Below are 21,426 nucleotides of genomic sequence, written 5' to 3'. Positions count from 1 at the left end.
TTACCGTGGGTACTCAAAACGTGAATGTGTGAAAACAGTCCTCTGTGTTAGCGATGCCTTTGAGGGGGTTAAAACATTCTGCTGGCTTTTGGCACTTAATACTTCATTTCATAAAAAACATTGCTTCAATCTTATAATAGTAGGGAAGTTCATTTTCACATAGAGGGAAACCCTTGTTTTAGCTCAGTGCCTCTCTTTTATGTTCCACTCTGGAAAAACACACTCCCAGCCTTCATTGGCCAGATCTTTCCGAATGGAAGAAAGGGGAAAGGAGATCAGCACGTGGTTTACAGACCAGAAATCTGCTTGGCAAAGGAGTTGCTGAGGACTGTGGTGTTGAAGCTGCAGAGAAAGTACCTTTATGATTGATTTCCATTCAAGTCAGACTGACTGCAGTGTGGTCATTTTTCTAACCCATAACTGCTCACACTGCAGCAGTCTGCTATCTGCAGGGTGTCTGAATTATAGCAGTCTATGTCCGTGTTCCCTCTTACACAAATTACTTACACTGGTTTCTTTTTCCATGCAAATTCATCAGTTTTACAGCCCCTCGTAGCCACAGTCAGGAAACTCTGGCCGAGAGCACAAATTGATAAAATGAGTTAATTTTACTATACTTATTTTTTTTCTTTCTAAAAGCCCTTTCTCATAGGCAGTGTTCAGGAAGCATATTATGGTAAAAGGAAGATAACAAAGGGGTTGAATTTTCTTGCCATAAATTACTTTCCAAGTTAATTCCCTGTAACGATGATTCCAGATTTGCTTGAGTTTTCATAGCATTGTACGTTTACAACTGTGCCTTTGATAGAAAGAAGACCAAGTGTTTTCCCATGTTCACTCCTTTGTGCCTGTGACATGGACTTTCTTACAAGATCTTTGCCACTGGCAAAACAACACTGAAGTGTGCTGGGCTCTCAGAACTGTGTGCTGTTGTTGGACTTTTTTGTCCCCTCTAGTCTTAGAGTACAAGTTCACAAAGTCTCCGTGAGTATATTAGAGTATGTACTCTAGAGAGAAATGTACCTCTCTTTTCTTTCAGTAGTTATTTTAGAAGTTGGAAATCCACTACTAAATCCTCATCGTCTTTCTTGGGGGCTACCTATTGGCCATTATTCCATCTTCTTTAGTTGTCATGCAGATTTGAGGGAGGGCCAGGTGTGATTTTTAATCTTTAAAATGTAAACACCACCGGGGCAAGGGTTTCTGTATATCTTGTCCACTGATGGATCTCAAGCACCTGGAGCAGTGCCTGGCACATTACAGTTGCTCCATAAATATTTGGTGAACAACAACCTCAGTTGTGCAGATGATGCCGCTCTAATGGCAGAAAGTGAAGAGGAACTAAAGAGCTGGCTTAAAGAGCCTCTTGATGAAGGTGAAAGAGGAGAATGAAAAAGTTGGCTTAAAACTCAACATTCAAAAAACTGAGATCATGGCATCCAGTCCTATAACTTCATGGGAAATAGATGGAGAAAAAGTGAAAACAGCTACAGATTTTATTTTCTTGGACTCCAAAATCACCGTACACCATGACTGTAGACACAAAATTGAAAGATGTTTGCTCCTTGGAAGGAAGAAAAGCTATGACAAACCTAGACAGCATATTAAAAAGCAGAGACATTGCTTTGCCAACAAAGGTACATTTAGTCAAAGTTATGGTTTTTTCAGTAGTCACGTATGGATGTGAGAATTGAACCATAAAGAAGGTTGAGTGCCAAAGAACTGATGCTTTTGAACTGTGGTTCTGGAGAAGACTCTTGAGAGTCCTTTGGACAGCAAAGAGATCAAATTTTGATTTCCTAAAGGAAATCAACCCTGAATATTCCTTGGAAGGACTGATGCTGAAGCTGAAGCTCCAATACTTTGGCCAACTGATGTGAAGAGCCGATTCATTGGGAAAGACCCTGATGCTGGAAAAGATTGCAGGCAGAAGGAGAAGAAGGCAACAGAGGATGAGATGGTTGAATGGCATCACCGACTCAAAGGGCACGAGTTTGAATAAACTCCAGGTTATAGTGAAGGACAGGGAAGCCCGGCATGCTACAGTCCATGGGGTTGCAAAGAGTCAGACATGACTGAGTGACTGAACGACAACAGAATGCAGCCTCTCAGAGAAGATGTGCTTTTAACCATAGACTGGCCTCACTAGTCATTTAAGTGATACTCCATTAAACAGGTTGTAAACTCAGTGCCCTGTCATCTCCCAGGCAGAGTAGCTTGAAATTTTGGATAGAAAAAAATTTTTTTCCATCATCCTCTCTTTCCAACAATGCAAGCCTGAGCAGATTGTCTCTGGTGGATGGCAGAAGTTCAATAACCACAACCTTATCCAACTACTAATGTGTACTGAAGAGCAGGTCATTAAGAGGGTTGGCTACTAAAGTAACCCCTTTCTTCCAATAGCCCACATTACTGTAATGATTCCTTAATAGCAAACCATTTATTAAGAAATGACACAAAGACTACATTCTACTGATGACAGGAAAGAAGGGTGGGGGCAGGGGGATGAATAACTTAGGAATAAAATCTAAGAGACAGTTCCCCAAAGTTAACCTTTTGAGGAAAACTCCTCAGTGGAGCAAAAATCCACAAATGCTTTAGGCTGGACTAATCGCAGTGCTGATTAAGAGGAATGAGAAGCCCTTTCTCACCATTTATGTGTATTTACAGATTTCTAAGTGTCAGTTTGCACCGCTTAAAGTTTGGGGGGAGGGGGTGCAAATGAAGAGAATAGATATTTACTCTTCTTAATTCAAAACATATTTATTGATCATCAGCTGTTTGGGGATATAAAAGAGACTGTGGGATCTGTAGGATTAAAGGCCACCTGGTGTAACCCTCCAACTTCATGACCTAGGAAAGTTACTAACCCTCCTCATGCCTCAGTTCTCCCTAGTGGTGTTGTGAGGATTAAATAGGATGAGGTGCTTAAAGCTCTTAGCCAGTGTCTGCCCAGAAGTGATGCTCAGTCAATGTTAGTCCTTGTTGTTGTGATGGTGATGACCGTATCAGTGGTATAAACGGTGCTGGTGGCAGTGGTAGTGGATTTTCATTTTTATTATAATTATTACTAGCATTATGAAGTCCAAAGAGCTTAAGTGACTCATCCAAGTTCCTCTGGTGGTTATTGGCAGGGCTAGACTCTATTGGCAGGGCAGTCTCTCCGAGGCCCTGACCAGCAGTTCTTCTATGCCCTGGGATGTCTATCCGTACAGAGCTTAAATTGCTCTCAGTCTAGTTGGGTAGAAAATCTTATAAGAGATCTTATAAGAGATAAAAAATCTTATAAGAGATAAAAAATGATGAAGCCTATGGTCAAGTACCCATGGAGAAAAATCAGTTTCACAATGTACGGAGCAGACAGGAAGTGTTGTGGCTGGCCCAGTCCTTCCTTAACACCCCCGTGTTTGATTGGCAGTGGCCATAATCTCTATGCCACACCAGCAAGCAGTTAGTCGTTAGCTCCAGAAGCCCAGCTTGACATCCTGGGCAGATGCATTTCTCTGATTTGCAAAAAGGACATAATACCACCATTAGCACATTTCATTATATACATCTTCATATTTTATATTTATTAGAATAATATGATTGTTTGCTTATTTATGCCCTTTCATTGTGTATAATTAGAAACTTACCTTTTATATCTATTCACTATCCTGGAAGAGGTGACAGACACCAACTGTGAAAATTTTATTTTCATCCTTGACAGCATAGTTTAGGTCTCCATTTCCCTTTGCCAGGACTCCCAAATCAACCTATCAACTGATTTCCCCACCTCCAGAGTTATAGTCACCCAAAGTTCAGCCTGTATGCTCTTGCTGTACTAATATGCCTCATGCATGCATACCCAGTTGTGTCCAGCTCTTTGTGACCTCATGGACTGTAGCCTGTCAGGCTTCCCTGTCTGTGGAATTTCCCAGGCAAGAATATCAGAGTGTGTTGCCATTTCCTCATCCAAGGGAGCTTCCAAATCCAAGAGCTGCACCCACATCTCCTGCATCTCCTACACTGGCAGGCAGATTCCTTATCACTGAGCCACCTGGGAAGCCTGCACGAGGCAACTTTCCTCAGACTCAATCATTATTCTATCACTCCCACACTCAGAAAGTGTCATGGATCCCACAGATCACTCCATCTCCTACCTCCAAACTTACGTTACATACTCCCTTTTGCCTAGGAACCCTCTCCTATCTCCTTCTGGGCCTCTTTAAACCCGCACCTGCCTTGAGAGCTCAGCTTAAGCATCCATTCTTCCTGGAGTCAGCCCTTTTTTTGATCCCACAAGCCAATGAGATCTATTACTCCTTTGAACCTCCCTAACACATTCTAGTCATTTCCCCTGTGAGATTTAACACATTTAGCCTTGCATTAGATATTCAGGTATAATTTTTTCTATTATTCCACTAGGTTATAAACCCTGTGGGGGCAGATACAATGTATACCCTTTTATCATCTCAAGTTTAAGACCAATATTGTACATGAAATTCAGGGTGGTACAGCAGAAAAAGCCCAGCTTTTGAGGTCAGACATCCTTGAATTTTAATCCTGGCTGTCTCTCTTCCTTGCCTTCTGTGATCCAGGGCAAGTGATTTAACCTCACTCCGGGGCTTAGTTTGCCTCATCTAGAAAATGTACCTTTCCTGAAAAGATTGTTTAAGATTTAAGTTAGGTATAATAAATACAGTGCTTCTCAAAACATGAGCCCCCAGGTACTCAGAAAAACCTACCAAAAGCCCACCTTTTGAATTGTTAGTGACTTGGCAAGACTCTTCCTGTTCCCCAGATTAGAGGCACTGAGAATATCCAGTGCATTGCAATGATACTTTGACCGTGACCTCTACCCTCAGGTATAAAAAAGCCTTTCTGTTTGACTGTCACAGTGTCACTGAATCAGAATCCACTCCCATAGCTGACATGCATACCAAACATACACACAGACGGGACTGGACCATGTTTCCTTACAAGACTCTTTTGAAGAAAGCAGAATTTGGATCTGTGAGTTATTAGGATTATGTAACCCAGGTGTGAAACCCAGTCTCATTTCAGAAATTTAGTGAGGTTTTAAAACTCAAGACATAATCAGTTTGCCAAATCCTGATGTTATTCACCAGAAATCAGTAGGTGCTATGGGAGGTGTCACATGCTGCCAGGACACCCAATATTGTTGTTAGATTACAGCTACAATGTACTAAGCAGCTCACAGGAAGGAAATAGGCAGGCAAGTTAAGGAACATTTCTGTGGGCTTAATTATTTTTTTATTCTCTCTGAGAAGTGGACATACCATATGCACACAAGTATTCTTCTTCCTTCACCTATTCTGGCTCCCTTGACATTTTACAAATATAATCAAGGCAAAATACATTTTCTAGAGTAGAACATGATTGTGTGTATGCATTCTAAATCACCTCAGTCATGTCCAGCTCTCTGTGACCCTACGGATTGTAGCCCACCAGGCTCCTCTGGCCATGGAATTCTCCAGGCAAGAATACTGGAGTGGATTGACATTCCCTTCTCCAGGGGATGTTCCCAATTCAGGGATGGAATCCACGTCTGTTATGTCTTCTGCATTGGCAGGTGGGTTCTTTACCAGTAGCACCACCCGGGCAGACCTAGAGCATGATAGATAAAGTGTTAAATGTAAGAGCAACTGGATGTTCACCAGCAGATAGAGGGCCTCAGACTTCTTTCGTTGAGTCAAGTCCATCTTCCTTACATTTTGCTCTGTTTCCTTTCAAGAGGAAGGAGTAGGGTCATGCAGTTTCCACAGTGCTCCATCCAGCTGAAGCCTCAACCAACCCCATCTTGAAACTTGTGAAGAAAACCTAAATCCAGTCGTATCCTCTTTTTTAGTTAATAAGAGATGCCAATCTCTAAGCTCCATGAAGGCACAAACTGTAAGCGCCTATTAAGGGACTTCCCTGGTGGTCCGGTAGCTAACACTTTGCACTCCCAAGGCAGGGGGCCTGGATTCGATCCCTGTTCAGGGAACTATATCCCACATGCCACAACTAAGAGTTCGAATGCTGCAACTCAAAAAGATCCTGCATGCTGCAAGGAATGATGGAAGAACTCGTGTGCCACAACCAAGACCCAGTGCGGCCAAATAAATTAAAACAAAAAACAAAAAAACCCACCTATTATGTGCCAGGCTGCTAAGAGGGGTCATGGGTGAACCATGCCCCCATTACAGCAATCCCCTCTGCACCCCATGGCCTATTTAAGGCATAAAGTATTATGAAATCAAAGGGGAAATTATGCAAATAAGTTTGATATAAAAAGCAAATTAGGGAATGACTAGCAAAATTATTCATTAGAACTCTGTTTACACTCATTGTCAAGCCTAACCATTTGTTTTTGAAGTAAAGACCTTCCTCGATTAGAGCCTGTCATTGAGAGATGTGTTTGAATTTCAGAAAGTCTATGCAAATTTCAGTATTTTCTATTTCTTAGCAGTGACTATTTTTATAGAATGATAGTTGTGATTAAGGTCTAGCCATTGCCATTATCAAACAACTAAGTGTTTAGCTTTGCCCCTCATGCTGTTTCGTAATTCCATAGTTTTATTATGGCTTCACAATCTCCCCAGTTTCCCAAGCATCTGTCCTAGGAATTATCCTGTACCCCTCTTTCCCACTATTACCACACTCCAGAAGTCAATACACGTTCTCAATTTCAGCTCCTAAACAGCTGTCTCCAGGCTCCTCCTTTCTATCCCTTGGACTCTCCCTGGTTTTATTGATTGTATTCTTCAGCTGCGCCGCCCCCCCCCCCCCATACTTACCCTCCTGACAGGTGGCATGTCTAGTTTATAAGTACAGATTTGACAATAGCATTCCTGTACTGTTGGTTTTCCTTTGACTAACAATCAATTACACTTGACCAATGCTTACTGACTGCGTCCTCGTGTAAGGGATTATATTAGATACTAGCAGCATAACCCCAACAGTTCCGTTATACTGGAGTGTAATAAGAGCTTCATAGCTTATAAACTTGAGAACTGACTGAACTCAAATTCATGTTCCTTAAAGGAATCTACCTACCCTTCATATTGTTATTGTTTTTCTTCAGTTGCTAAATCATGTCTGACTCATTTGCAACCCCATGGACGGTAGCCCACCAGGCTCCTCTGTCCATGGACTTTCCCAGGCAAGACTACTGGAGTGGGTTGCCATTTCCTTTTCCAGGGGGTCTTCCTGACCCAAGGATTGAACCCATATCTCTTGCATTGGCAAGCGAGTTCTTTACCACCTGACCTTAAATCTCCCCTCTTTCCCTATGTATTGTTAATATACCGCATCCTACCAAATTATTATAATCCAATACACATTTTATGTTCTCTTACCTGTATAAATGCTATTCCCTCTACCTAGAATGCCTCCATTCCTCTAATGGATAAATCCTACTTGTCCTTTTAACATTCTTCCCAGGCCTCACATTTGCTGAGGCCCTTTTACTCCCTTGCATCTCTTATCCCTTGGCTGAGCTAGATACCCACTTCTATGCAACCATATCAATTTAGGAATAACTCTAGCAAAGGACTTATCGGACTGTATTGAAATTAATCTGTCAGCCTAACTCTCTAGAGCTGTTTCAGGGTAGGGACCATGTCATTCATTTAAGTGTCTTCCTTACCCAGCATAATTCTTGGCAGTAGCAGAGTCTCAGTAATCATTGGTTGAAAGAGTGAAAGTCCCTGGTTCATGATTTTCCTAATTATCCTTTCTTCTTATGGATATGAGCCTCTACTTAATTTATTTATATATCCACTTCTATGGGCTTTAAAACTCTCAAACTAATGCCTTGATACAGAAAAAAAAAAATGCATCTATTGCTCCCGCCTTGTATAATCTTCCAAAAGAACAGATTACTTGCATGTATATAATTACACCACTAATTTTACACAGAATTGTCTTTTAAGATTGGTAAATGTTATTTATTCATTTTAAAATATTTATTAAGCTACTCCTGTAAACAGGATATCTAGAGGCTCCAGGACATATAAAAAGTGCAGAGAATCACATCTCACACAAGGGTCAGCCCTGAAAATCATGTGTAGTCAAAGTTATTTTTAACAGTCCCTTGAATCAGAGGTCGACAAATTTTCCTATATAAATATTTTCAGCATAGTGAACCATATGGGCTCTGTCACAGCTACTCTGCCCTTGCAATGTGGAAGCAGAGATGATATGTAAATGAAGGGGTGAGGCTACCCCAGTACAACTTTATGTACAAAAATTATGGCTCAGGGACCATAGTTTGAGGACCTTGCCTTGAACTGGAAGGTGGGACAGACAGTAAAGGTGTATGCAGGGTGCTGAGGTGTTTGGGAGTAAGGGGAAATCACACGTTCTCATTGCGTGAAATTGAGATTGGGTGACCTGCAAAAGATGAATTTGCAATTCAGAACTAATTCCAAAATACAGATGTGTGGAAGCTATCAGGATCACACAAAGCTAGAAAAACCCAGGGAATGCTGGTCGTTCAAGAAAGGTAGCAGACCAAAATGTGAAGGTATTTTTGTTAGAAGCATCCAGGAATATGGCAACCTTAGTGACAATTTACCATTACAAAAGAAGAGGAAAGATGAAAGGTGTGTTATAAAAAATATATGTCCTTCTGATGCAGAGGATTTTTATTGTCAGAATTCTTTCAAGGTCTGAGTTCATTACTGATAAATTTGGATAAGCTAACCATATAAATTCAAATATAAAATGTGCTAAATGTAACACTGAAATATGCTCTCATTGATCTTTTATTCACAGACCTTACCTGATATTTCTTTCTTTTTTTTTTTTTTTTTTAATTCTAGCACCAATAGCTGCAGGAACTGGTCCCAATTTTTCTCTCTCAGATTTAGAAAGTTCTTCATACTACAGCATGAGCCCAGGAGCAATGAGGAGGTCTTTACCCAGCACGTCGTCTACCAGGTAACTTTACTGTTGGCTCTGCAAGAGGTCAAACTTCATAGTCTACACACCTTGATTTGTAACTCTGGGCCTACTGGACATTAGCAGCATGCCTCTGGTAATAGATAGTAGAAGTGGGTTCAGCCCTAATGGATTTTCAGTGTCACCGAGGAGAGAGAGCAGAAACACAGGCAGCATGCCTATGTGTACAGGGGAGGAGGGGCGCTTCCCAGGTATCTCAGTGATAAGGAATCCACCTGCCAATTCAGGAAATGTAGTTTCCATCCCTGAGTCAGGAAAATTCCCTGGAGAAGGAAATGGCAACCCACTCTAGTATTCTTTCCTGGGAATTCCCATGGACAGAGGAGCCTGTAGGCTGCAGCCCGTGGGATTGCAAATGAGTCGGACATGACTTAGCTACTAAAATAACAGCATAAACTCACACACACACACACACACACACATATATATATACACACACATACACATATATACATGCAAACTCACACATACACATCAGTCAGTCAGTTCTGTGGCATGGGCTGAAAATAGTTAAAGACAGCTTTATCCAAAATGAGCGACTTGTGTTCAGCTGTAAACTGTAAGCATTAATCGGAATTAATGAGATGGAAAGTCATGGAATGGTGTTCTGGGTGGGGTGAAGACATGAGTAAAGACATAGAGGCAGGATGGAGTATGAAAATAGCATGTCCTCAGAAAATTAAGGACAAGGCTTGACTAGGGAAGTGTTTTGGCTAGTTTGGCAGAAAGTTGGCCCTGGGACAACAGTCCCAGTCTCCATGCCCACAGCAAACGTTACTGCTGAGTTTCAGCTCTTTTCCTACTTCTGCGCCTTGAAAGTTCTCAAAATCCGGTCTATTGGAGTTGCTCTGAGAGATGCAACTATTTGATATCCTAGTGTGAAGATGTAAAAGCAAATGCAGCCCGACAGCATTGTGGGGCCAGATCACAAGCACTGTTGCACCGGGAGACCTTTAAAAGAGTAAAGCTAAAAGAACACAACCAGATAACGATTCCAGGGTGCTTGATCCCCTTGAGGTCACAAAGCCAAAATCAGAATGAAGCATTTTGCAAGATCCTGTTGTCTCCAGATAACCTGTACCAGAGGGAAAGGGATTAGGCATTAAACCCACAGTATTCTTTTACAAATTGGCTTTAGCACTGGACTGTGACAACAAAGAAAAGAATGGTGCAGAACGATCTTTAATGTTTGTGTACTTTGCAGAAATACATTTGACAAAGGTATATTCCTCCTAAAGCAAGTGTTTTAGGATTTAAAACAATGTCCAGATGATAGAAATTTTCCCTGGTAGAGACTCATTTTTACCTTGACTTTATGTATTTTAACCATCATTACTTAAAAAAATTATCAGCTTAGTCATTACCAATAACTTGAAGACAGTTAAAGAAACAGTATTTTCCCAAATATAACCACCAAGTCCTACCATCATCTTTCACGTTATTTAAATGTACCCCCTAGTTCACTGGGGTATAAAAAAGTTGTCTCCAGCACCATCCACCACCCCCCCGCCCCCCGCAAGGAAAACATTTATAACAAAAGAATGAGATTTTGAACATATTCAGGTATTAATACATTCTGAGGATTTTGAATGTTTGCTGATGGAAGGGACATTGTGTGTAACTACACTTAGTCAACATAAAAAAGCTTTGCAAATACTTGTGGTTAGTGATTAATTTAAAAGTTGATTGTTTGTTTTTCATATGTGCTCTGTGCATGTACCGTGGACATCCCAGCTTCTCCAGCTGTTTTTTGCCTTTTGTTTCAACTTTCTGTTCTGCCTGGTTCTTAACGTATTTTAAAAAGCTAGTGTCCTTCCCATATTCTGCAAATAGCTAACCCTGATAAGGCAGTAATTATACACAGCATCAGTAGTTAATAACTTGGTAATATATTTGTTTTGCTCTCATTAGGCTCTCCTAAGATGATTCTTTTAAAATTATTCTTTAAATATATAGACTTAGCAGAATTATCTGTGTACAGTTGAGGAACTGTGCCCAGAGGAATACCCCAGATTTCCATATAGAAAAGTTCATCAACCAATCAGTCTTTGTTTATGCTGTGCCAATATTAATTGGTCACCTGCTCTGTGGCAGTCACTGTATTAGGTGCTTTACATACCTGATAGGAGTTTATCTTCACAGTAATTTTACAGTACAGACTGTTGCAGGTAACAATGGGTCAGCCCACAACTCAGAGAAGTTAAGTAACTTGCCCAAGGTCACAGACCAAGTAAATAGCAGAGTCTTCATTCAAACTTGGAGCTGTTGGAACTTTAAAACCATGCTATTTTGACACTGAATCCTCTTAGGAATGGGTCTCACTCTTTCAGGAAGGAACAACAGAATAGGAAGCCCCCAGAAGGGATTATCTGGCATCTCTACTTTTCATGGACAGTTAGCATTTGCTATTTTGAATTATTATTATCATCTTGGAGGTATGTACAGTTCCTGCCACCCCTTCTGGACTGCAGATCCCTTAGAGCAGTGGTCCCCAACCTTTTTGGCACCAGGGACCAGTTTCAGGGAAGACAGTTTTTCCACGGATTGGGGTGGGGGGAGTGGTTGGGATGATTCAAGCACATGACATTTATTGTGCACTTTATTTCTCATCTCATGCTGCTGTTGATCTGACAGGAGGTACTGTTCCACAACACGGAGGTTGGGGACCCCTGCCAAACTCTTCCAGTTCAGCCGCAAACACGTATTAAGTCCCAAGGATATGAGATCTGTAAGGCACTATGGATGTAAAGTCAAGTAACAGGAGCTTTGCAGTCTCACGATATAGACTGACGAGTGAATGAAGATTTTTACTTCAGAGCATTAGGAACACTCAGGAAAGAGGCATTTTGCTGTTCTTTAGGGACAAGATAAAGCATCTAGGCTTTGCACATAGTAGGAATTAAGCAAATATTTGAAACGAAGTTAATAGTCTTCCCTTAATTTCTAGGTAGTAATGCTAAAGACAGAACAAATTCCACACCCAAGAAGAGATGGTGTATCATTACTTAAAAGAGTATTTATCCCCCTTCTTGTGTAGAGACCTTACTGGTCCTTTCCTGTGTCCCTCAAGTGTTTCTGGGAGAGTAAAATTTGTGTTAGATAGTCAAGAGCAAGAAGCCAGAATTAAATAACTGGGGATTCCCTGGCTGTCCAGTGGTTAGGACTCTGAGATTCCACTGCAGAGGGCACGGGTTCCATCCCTGGTTGGGGAACTAAGATACTGTATGCCGTGCAGCACGGCCAAAATTAAAAAAAAAAAAAAAGGACAAAAGTAATGACTGATTCATATCTAAATTTAAAAAAATAAAGAAGGTTGATAGGCATTAGCTGTAGCTTCTGTATTCCTTCCAGTAAATATGTTCAAAATCATAGAAGGGGTAATGTAAAACTTGGGATGAAATATACTTTTCTTATCCCAAAGAACTTCATCAAGATAAACCAGCTGTCAGGTTTGTGAAGTCAGTAAACTTTGTCCTGGAAGCCCTCCACCCATCGCTTCTGGCACTTCTAGTTTTCTTCCCTCCTGGATCTTGTTCTCTCCTCTAGCCTGTATCTCCACCTTCCCAACATTTATCCTGTGTCAACCCCTGACACTCCTTGCTTTCAAACTGAAGGGTCAGCTAATATCTATAGACTCTCTCACCTTTAGGATTTAATAACCACATGAGTAGGGCTTTCTTAGTGACTCAGATGATAATCTCCCTGCATCAGGAAGACCCCCTGGAGAAGAGAATGGCTACCGACCCAATCGGATATTCTTGCCTAGAGAATTCCATGGACAGAGGAGCATAGCAAGCTACAGTCCATGGGGTCATAAAGAGTCGAATACAATTGAGTAACTAACTCTTAATGCATGAGTATTTGCATTTTATTCTAGAGGACACCAAGGAAATCAAAAGCATTAGAAACTCAGAAAAATATTGATACTTGGAGAAGGACAGGTACTGAAGTTGGCCTTTTGAGTGGATCTCACTGAATCATGGCACTTGGGCGAATCCTTGTCACAAACACTCATGTGACTGTTTCTAAATATGTAGCCCAATTCAGCAGCATTTGAGCGTCTGTTATTAGTCAGATACTGTGATAGGCACTAGAGATTTAAAAAAAAAAAATCTTGATAATCTCCTTTTCCACAGATCTCAAGCTCCTGTCAGAGAATGTAGGTCTTGCCTTTCATTTGCCAGGGAACATAAGAAAATATTTATTCTGTTTCCAATTTGTATTCTTTCAACTTCTAACTAAAATTATTTCAAGTGGCTTTCAATTTAAAAAATACAACAGATAATATTAAATACAGAGAGGGCAGAAACCATGTGGAAAGATAGGAGAGACTCTTATATCAGGAACCTGAACCCAGAGTTATTCCTTACATTTAGCCCTAAAGATTCCTGGTTTCCAAGGCAAGAAGGGAAAGTACTAGGTTATGTAATGTATCTTTTCTAATAAAAGGAAACTAGAAATTCTTTTAAAGATACACATTTTTTTCTGGTTTTATGTAGTAGGAATTTTTTTGTGTATGTCCTTTGATAAAGTACTTCTGTTCGATGCAGTTTTACATAAAATACAGAAAAATTATTTGAGTGGCTCTTTTTCATTAAACTTCAAGGAAAGCCAAGCAAAGGACATTGAATAAGTCATTAGAGGTTTGTTTCTTTGGATACTAAGCTAGCATACTATAGGTCTGTTGCTTTCCTGCGATCTAGCTTTCATGAGAATAGAGCTTAAAGGCTAACACTCCTGGAATGGCAACTTCAGTAACTAGAATTTCGTATGTTGAACTGGGCCTTCCTCAGTTTTTCACTTGGATGGCTGCAGTGGCCTCTTAACTGTCTCCCAGGGGGAGGTTCTGTTCCCTTCTTTTCCCTTAGCTTTTCAAAAGCTGTCATCTCTGCAACTACCAGAATGACTTTTCTGACAGATGACCCTGACGTCACTTCCTGTTTAGATCTATTCAGGGAGCCTCTGTTGCTTGTAGGATAAAGTCCAGACATACAATATCATCTATCACCTTCACCCCATCTTTCTCCTGCCACGTTAACCATAGTAAACACCTGTCAGCTCTCTGCGAGTGTCGCACACTGCTTGTGGTATTGTTTCTGCTTGACATGCACCTCCCTCCTGGAGTGATGTTGGGAATGGCTAATAACCTAGTGATAGGAGCATACCAGTTAGGACAGACCTGCCCTGCCACAGTGCCAAAGCCTGGAATGCCTCTGATGTGCCATACCTTAACCCTTTAGGTTTGGGATCATGAGGCTGTCCTGGGCCAAAGATGGGGTGACAAAGTTGGGGCAAACATGAGGAGCTTGAGAGTGGCACTTTGCCAGTTGATAAAGTATTTCAGTATCTTAAAATCCAGAATGGCTGCCTCAGGAGTGCATCAGCTGAATAATAACCTGTCCCTGCCCTGTTCTTCTTTCTGCCCCGTCTCCTGACCCCCTCTCTTACAGACAGTTCAGGAACCATCTCCTCTGGGCATCATTTCCCGACCTTCTCTGTGTATCATTGTTTTCTTCCTCCATCAAGGAGCCCACTATAACCTCTATGTGGTTCCACCATCATACCTGTATTTCTCTTTGCACAATTTTGTTTACCTCTTGTTCTTCATCCATGAGATTGTAAACCCCATGAAGACAGGAGTTATATCTTATTCATTTCAATATTCTAGCCTTTAGCACTGTGCCTTGCATGTGGGTGGTGCATAATAAATGTTTGATGAATGAACATATATTAAATATTCTGTACCTGACATGTGAGGAAGAGATTACTCATCTAGTACTCACACCAGGTATGAAGTCTACTACTTCTGGTATGTTAGTTACATAATCAGTTAATACAATTAGAACAACATTAGCAACATGTAGCATTTCACTACCTTTTAACTCTTGTAACCTCAAATTGGGAGAAAAAGACCTCAGTTCTTTAACTGGAAGAAATAGAATATATTCTGGAGATTTCCCAACCATACTTCTCCAAAACTAAAACATCCCCACTTGATGGCATAGAACTTCATTTTTGGTAATTTCCTTGTAGAGAAGTGGCATGCAAGTCACTGGGTCACTCTTTTTTCCATGTCCCTTATTCTCACAAGGAGAATAAGTAGAATTCTTCTACTTTTGTCTTGGTTCACCATTTTATCTCTAGAGCCTGCACAGTGACAGGAGGCCAGGTCCCAATCTAGGCACTAGATATAAAACAGTGAACGAATGAGACAAAAGTAGAAGGAAGGTATTGTCACTGTGCAATAAATATTTTTTAAATGAAGAGATCTAAGTAGAAGATGAGAAAATATGGCAAAAAAACAACAAAAGGCAATTCAGGATTTTCTTCAAGGGTTGTGTGCCCTGATTTTTCTCCTTCCTGGGGTGCCAGAGGGGTTGAGTAGATGTCTAGGATCATTGCTGATGGCAACGCCCCAGCCAGCACTCTGGGAGATACATGTGGGCTTACTACCCAGTCTTCCAGGTGGAGACAGGAGACAGAGCCAGCCAGCAGTTCCTCAAAGGAAAAAGGAACCGGATGTGGCAGCAGCAGCAACTCAAGTGACAATAAAAACCAAACCCAGACACTTGGAACAACATACACCCAAGAGTTTGTTCTCCATCCAGTGACTCACTGAACTGAACAGGAGCCCAGAGAAGCCCACGAAACTACACTGAGTTACCCAATTGCTTCCTCCCTTGGCTTTCTTTCCACCAGAGATGCCACGTCCAGGGGAAGGGTGGTTTGGATGGCTTTTAAACATGTACCCGTTTGTTATTTCAGCTCCACGAAGCGCCTCAAGTCTGTGGAGGATGAAATGGACAGTCCTGGTGAAGAGCCATTTTACACAGGCCAAGGGCGCTCCCCGGGGAGCGGAAGCCAGTCCAGCGGGTGGCATGAAGTGGAGCCAGGTAAGCAGGGCAGGCAGCCACTGTGAAGTCTAAGATGTGGTGGCGGGGGTAGCGGGGAGGAGGGAGCGACGCCAGGCAGAAAGCGAAGGGAGTGAGCTCAGAGCAGTGGACTTTCTGACTTTCTCCACATGAACACGTGTTTGTACCTGACTGCTGCTTTTATGAAAGGATGGCAGTGCAAGGATGCCATTCAGCTGAGATGAAAGATTGAGAATGGTGTGTAGGGTTTTCTACTCTGAGATGTTTTCACTGCACTGCAATCCAGCGTTCCATTTGCCTTTGCTTTCATTTTATGCTAATTGCCTTTTGGGTTTGGTTTTATCTTTTAATAATCAAAATAAAAATCCATCAACTTTTTCGACCGCATCAGTAGCATTAGAGAAGAAAGAAGGGCTCCCTGTGCAGCAGCTTGCACTTGGATCTTTATAAAATGAGGAAACTTTTAAATATGCTTTGTCATCACAATTCTTTTTCTATTTGAAAGGAACAGCTAAAAGAGAAAATAAAAATAAAAGGAACAGCTATCTTTATGTCTATCTTTCGTGAACTAAGCAAATGATGACTGCTAGTCTAACCTCCTGGGGTAGTTTAGTCCTGACTCTGGAGTCTTGAGCAATGTGACTAATTCTGATATCAGAAGCCTTTTGAAACTTTTCTCAGCGCCTATAACCTCCAGATTGGCAAGGGAGAATCTCTCTGGTACCTTTCTCAATATGCAAAGTCTAATGATGTAGAGAATGGGCTTTGGAAAAAGACAGGCTGAGTGTAATCCTGGCTCCGCTTCTGCTGGCTGTGTAATTATGGGCAAACCACCTAACCTCTCTGAGACCAAGTGTCCCCATTTTTATCATCTGTCAATAATAGTAGGTATTTCAGTGCTCTTGAGAATTAAATGAGGTAATATACATAACCCAACTAAGAATTATACCTAGCACAGTAAGTTTGAAAAGATTTTCCCAATTCTTGCCTCAGAGTAATTCCCTGCAAAAACAAGCACCAAGAAAATCTCTGAACCCCTTCACCTTCAATCTTAACTCCTTTCTCTCCCCCTAACATATCTAAAGAGAATCTTCAGAGAGTGCGACTATAGAGGAAGCAACACAGCGGAGGCTTGGGGGATGATGGAACTGTTCTGTATCCTGATTGGGGTGGTGGTTACAAGAATCTATACATGCGTTAACATTCATATTAATAGAAATGCATGCCTTCCACTTCTGAACCCCCAGGCAGTTTTACTGTATGATAATTAAAAATAAAACCTTGGTCCCCACTAGCTGAGTCCATTATCTTGTTCCCTTTACCAAAATGCAAAGATTTCATTTTGCCTCCCTTCTAGCTAATCTTTTTACCCAACTCATCCATTCATTCACTCACGGTTTCACTGGGAACTCTTTTGTGGATGAGGCACTATGCCTGGTTCTGGGAACTCAAAGCTGAATGAGAAGGTTGTGGCTCCTGCTTTCAAGGAATTCACAGTTGGGGTGGAGAACAGACACATAAGAAGATCATTATGTGGTGATACGGGAGGCATGAGGATGGAGTTTAGCCTCTGGTGCCGCCATTTTCTAAGTATCATCAACATAGTGCTCAGGATGTGATGGGTCTTCTACAGAGGGCTACGCATCAGCTCACCCCACACTGAGATCCATGCCAGTTTGCTGATAGCGGTCAAGAAATACATCGTGGCCTAAATGAACGTGCTGACCACCCATGCTGCCAAATGCACATTAGCACGACCTCAGGATAGTGCCAATGAGAAGCTTATGTGCTGTTAAAAAATTAAAAGATCTAGATGTTCTTTGAACCCTTTTTAAAAGGCCAGTTAAAGTCCTGGCCAGTTTACCTGCTTCTATGAAAGTGAGAATCAAAATATATAGGTTTAGGACATTATGCTTGAGGGTCATACTAACTCGGTTTTACACAGACTGAGCTACTTTTTTGTGTGTTGATGTACATGAAGCTCCTCTACCAGGAGACTGTCTTTTGGATCCTTAAGTAGATTCCTTTGGGCCTATGTGGGGGCTGTGGGAGTAGGTTGAATATAGAATATGTTGACCTAGTGACTCTTTTATTCAGAGTAATTCTGTTCCTCTCTTCTGCATGTTATGATTCAACTGATCATAAATTTTAACATTTGAATAACTATATCCCTTATGGTCATTAAATAACTAAAGTCTAATGGCTAAATCCTTTTTGGGAGGATATATATATATATATATATATATATATATATACACACACACATATACACACACATATATATACACACACATGGTAATTACACTACATATTATACTATATATATATATACACACACATGCTATATATATGTGTGTGTGTCTATATATATACACACACACACATATAGTGTAAGCATATAATTAATTGAAGGGGGGGGTTCTTTAAGAAAAAAAATTTATACTTTTAGAGAAATCCCTCACAGTTTTACTGTATTCCTGGACTGATGCTCCGTTCTCTATTGCTGTTTCATTGTTGAAAAATGCAGTTTCATGGTATATATGCAGGGGGTGGGAGGGGACAGTGAATAAATTTACATTTGTCCATATTCAGCATAGGAAGTCATAATTGAAACAGGGCCTGAGGGGACATTAAAACTCAACTGAAGGATGTTGTACATGTTCCTGGTGGCTTTGGTGTCAGTAATTCACACCAGCCATTTTAAATGGATAATTTATGCTGCCAGATGGTCCTTTTGGGGGATTTTCCATCTAGCCCAATCCCCTTTTTGGCACAGAGGACACCCTTATGTTGTTCCCACACTGATCCAGGCCTAGCATCTCCCCAGGGATACAGTTCATTGAGTAGGAGGCTTTTAGTGGTCCACACATGTAAATTACCGTCAGAACGTGTTGGGAGTTTATGCATATCTGAAGGCCAGCAGCCTCTTGGTTGCCTACATTTGGAATAATTCTCACAAGCTAGTACTAAAGGATACTTTGTTTATGTCTCAGATGTGACCCAGGAAGCAAGGCCTGTGCTTACTCCTCCACTTAGAAAGCTTTGCATCTGTTTACCTGCCCTCAAATGCTTTTTCAGTGCTCCCCGGCCCTCAAATGCTTTTTTCAGTGCTCCCCGGCCAAAAGAGGGCCGAAGGTTGCCAGAAGAGACAAATTTCCTGGAGCAACAGGAAGGCTTTGGAAAGTAAAACAAACCAGACATGCAGTAAATTACATGGGCTCTTTCAAATGTCTTTTGTAGTATCCTGTTCCCCATTAGTTTATCTCAGCACTTTTAGTGCACAGCTCTTATTATCTGGGAAGAAGGGCATAGGAGATTAAAGATGATGTTAGTTTAAAAACATCAGACAACCTCAAGCTGACTTTTGCTTCTCTTACAATGCTGCATTTGTTCTCTCCACTTAGTTTCGTTTCCCAGTTATCTCAAAACTGGGTTAGATTCGAAGCTTTGAAGCTAATCATGCACTGATGAAATGAGTCCTATGAAATTCTATCAAGCAAAAGTGCACATACCATCAACTCTTGTTTATCTGGACAAATGAAAAACTGCAGAGGAACTGATAATGCAAATGAATAGGAAGGAAACCAAGAGGCAGGCGCCTACACTGGGTCAGATACTGAGCATGGTGCTTTCATATGTATGGCAAAGATTATGGTTACAATTGTTTAAGTACTTCCTGTGTACCAAGTTTTTTTTGTTTTTTGTTTTTTTTTAATTGCCCTAAATCATGCAAGTAGAGTGAGCTTGCTTCTGTAGAGATGAAAACTGAGAATTATAAATATTAGGTGACTTGCCCAGAGCCACACAGATAGTAAACCTGGGGATCCCTAATCCAAATTTCAGTTCTGATTTTGGAATGTAAGTTTTGTCTTCTCTACCCAGTAACCTCTTTTACTGTAAACATTTATGCTTGTATTTTAAGGTCTCATGTGATAGGCTTGTATTGAAATTAAAAACATAACAGTAAAAAAATTTTTAATTGTTCATCAGAAAGACTTGAAAAATCCCCCCACTTCCTTATCCCAAACCCTTGACGTGCACCCAGGTCAGGGGAGGATTGTGGGTTTATTAAATACACATAGGACATAATACATGAGCCAACAGTATTAACTGTTAACAAAGTCAGATATCTGTCATTTTTCTTATAAAATCATATAATCCTCAGGATTCAGATCTTTGTTCAAATAATACATCATCAGTGAGGCTTCCAGTGATTTAAAATAGCTGCTGTTTCTCTTCCATCATCCTATAATTCATAAACTTTTCCTTTCTTTATACCATCTTATCCTGTTATCTTATGTTCTCCTACTTGGATATACACTCTGAGCAGTGGGCCTGAGTCTGTCTTTTCTGCTGCTCTACCCCCAGCATCCCTGACAGTGTCTGGCACATAATAGGTACTCAATAAATGTTGATTGAGTGAATGAATGAAGCCTATAAAGCAGGGAATTTGGGTGCTTTCCATAAATCTGAAAGCAGACTTTGCCACCAGTAATTCTGTCAGAATTGATGTTTACTATATTCTCAATCTGTAGGCTATTATTCAGTCAAATCCAATTATTAGCAAGTAGTAAACAAAACAATGGGCTTCCCCGGTGGCTCAGCAGTAAAGACTCTGCCTGCCAATGCAGGAGACAGGGAGACACAGGTTCAGTCCCTGAGTTGGGAAGATCGCCTAGAGGAGGAAGCAGCAACCCACTCCAGTATTCTTGCCTGAGAAATCTCATGAATAGAGTAGCCTGGCAGGCGACAGTTCATGGGGTCTCAAAACAGTCAAACAGGACTGAGCAACTAAACAACAAAAGCAAGCCAAACAATTGCTAAGGCTCAACCAAGGGCCCCGTTGACAAGTGGTAGTATATGACATTTTATTACAAGTATCTGTCACCTCGAAGGGTATTTCGTTAAGTGAATCAAATCCTTTTTTTCTAAAGGTAATACTTTGTTGTTTTTAAGATAATGCTTTTTTTAAAAAATAAAAGGACAATTCATTATCAGAAGCTCTATATCAACAATTCCAGTAATGAATCTTCTGTAGAATGTTTTCTGTAACTTTCTTGATTTTTGTCTGAATATTTTCAGATTTCCATATGAAATTTTCTCCTATAGTAGCTTAATTAACACCCATATAAGACACTATGCAATCTGTATTATGTGAAGTCTAATCTGTTACTCAAAGTATGGTCCAAGCACCAGCAACATGGTATCATCTGGGAGCTTATTAGAAGTACAGAATTTCAGACCCTCCCCAGACCCATGGACTATTAACAAGATCTCTGGGTGGTGCTTATACATGTTAGTGATTGAAAAGCCCTGATCTAGGCTCCTTCCTTGACTGTTCCTTTTTGCAGGCTCTTATCACTCAATTCTTGCCTTATCTAGAGGCAACCTGAACTTTCACTGTTGTGCTCCCCAAGCTTTCTCCCTACTATAAGTAGGAATGCCATCAATGCTCTTCTAGATAGACAGAAATCTTACCTATTTTCAGACATGTCAGAGAAGACGAGACCCTCACACAGTGGTTCATACCTCAGTACAAGAAAGAAAATTCTTCTGTCTCTCTCGTCTTCCTCCAGTTGAAGTGCATGAAGAAGAAGAGCTGGTC

At 40.9% G+C, this 21,426-nt stretch overlaps 1 protein-coding gene across 3 annotated transcripts in view; it reads left to right on the top strand.

Moving 5' to 3' along the window:
* The window catches only part of NFIA (nuclear factor I A), a 402,591-nt gene that overhangs the window by 273,091 nt on the left and 108,074 nt on the right, over positions 1–21,426 (top strand). For all 3 annotated transcript variants that reach the window (XM_061121733.1, XM_061121734.1, XM_061121732.1), the window contains exons 5-6: positions 8,811–8,928; positions 15,715–15,842. In XM_061121733.1, coding sequence (XP_060977716.1) covers positions 8,811–8,928; positions 15,715–15,842 — 246 coding nt within the window. The remainder of the gene's footprint in view (positions 1–8,810; positions 8,929–15,714; positions 15,843–21,426) is intronic.

This window comes from Dama dama, chromosome 20 (assembly GCF_033118175.1).
Source record: "Dama dama isolate Ldn47 chromosome 20, ASM3311817v1, whole genome shotgun sequence".
Classification (NCBI taxonomy): domain Eukaryota; kingdom Metazoa; phylum Chordata; class Mammalia; order Artiodactyla; family Cervidae; genus Dama; species Dama dama.
This window is presented reverse-complemented; position numbering and strand designations above follow the sequence as displayed.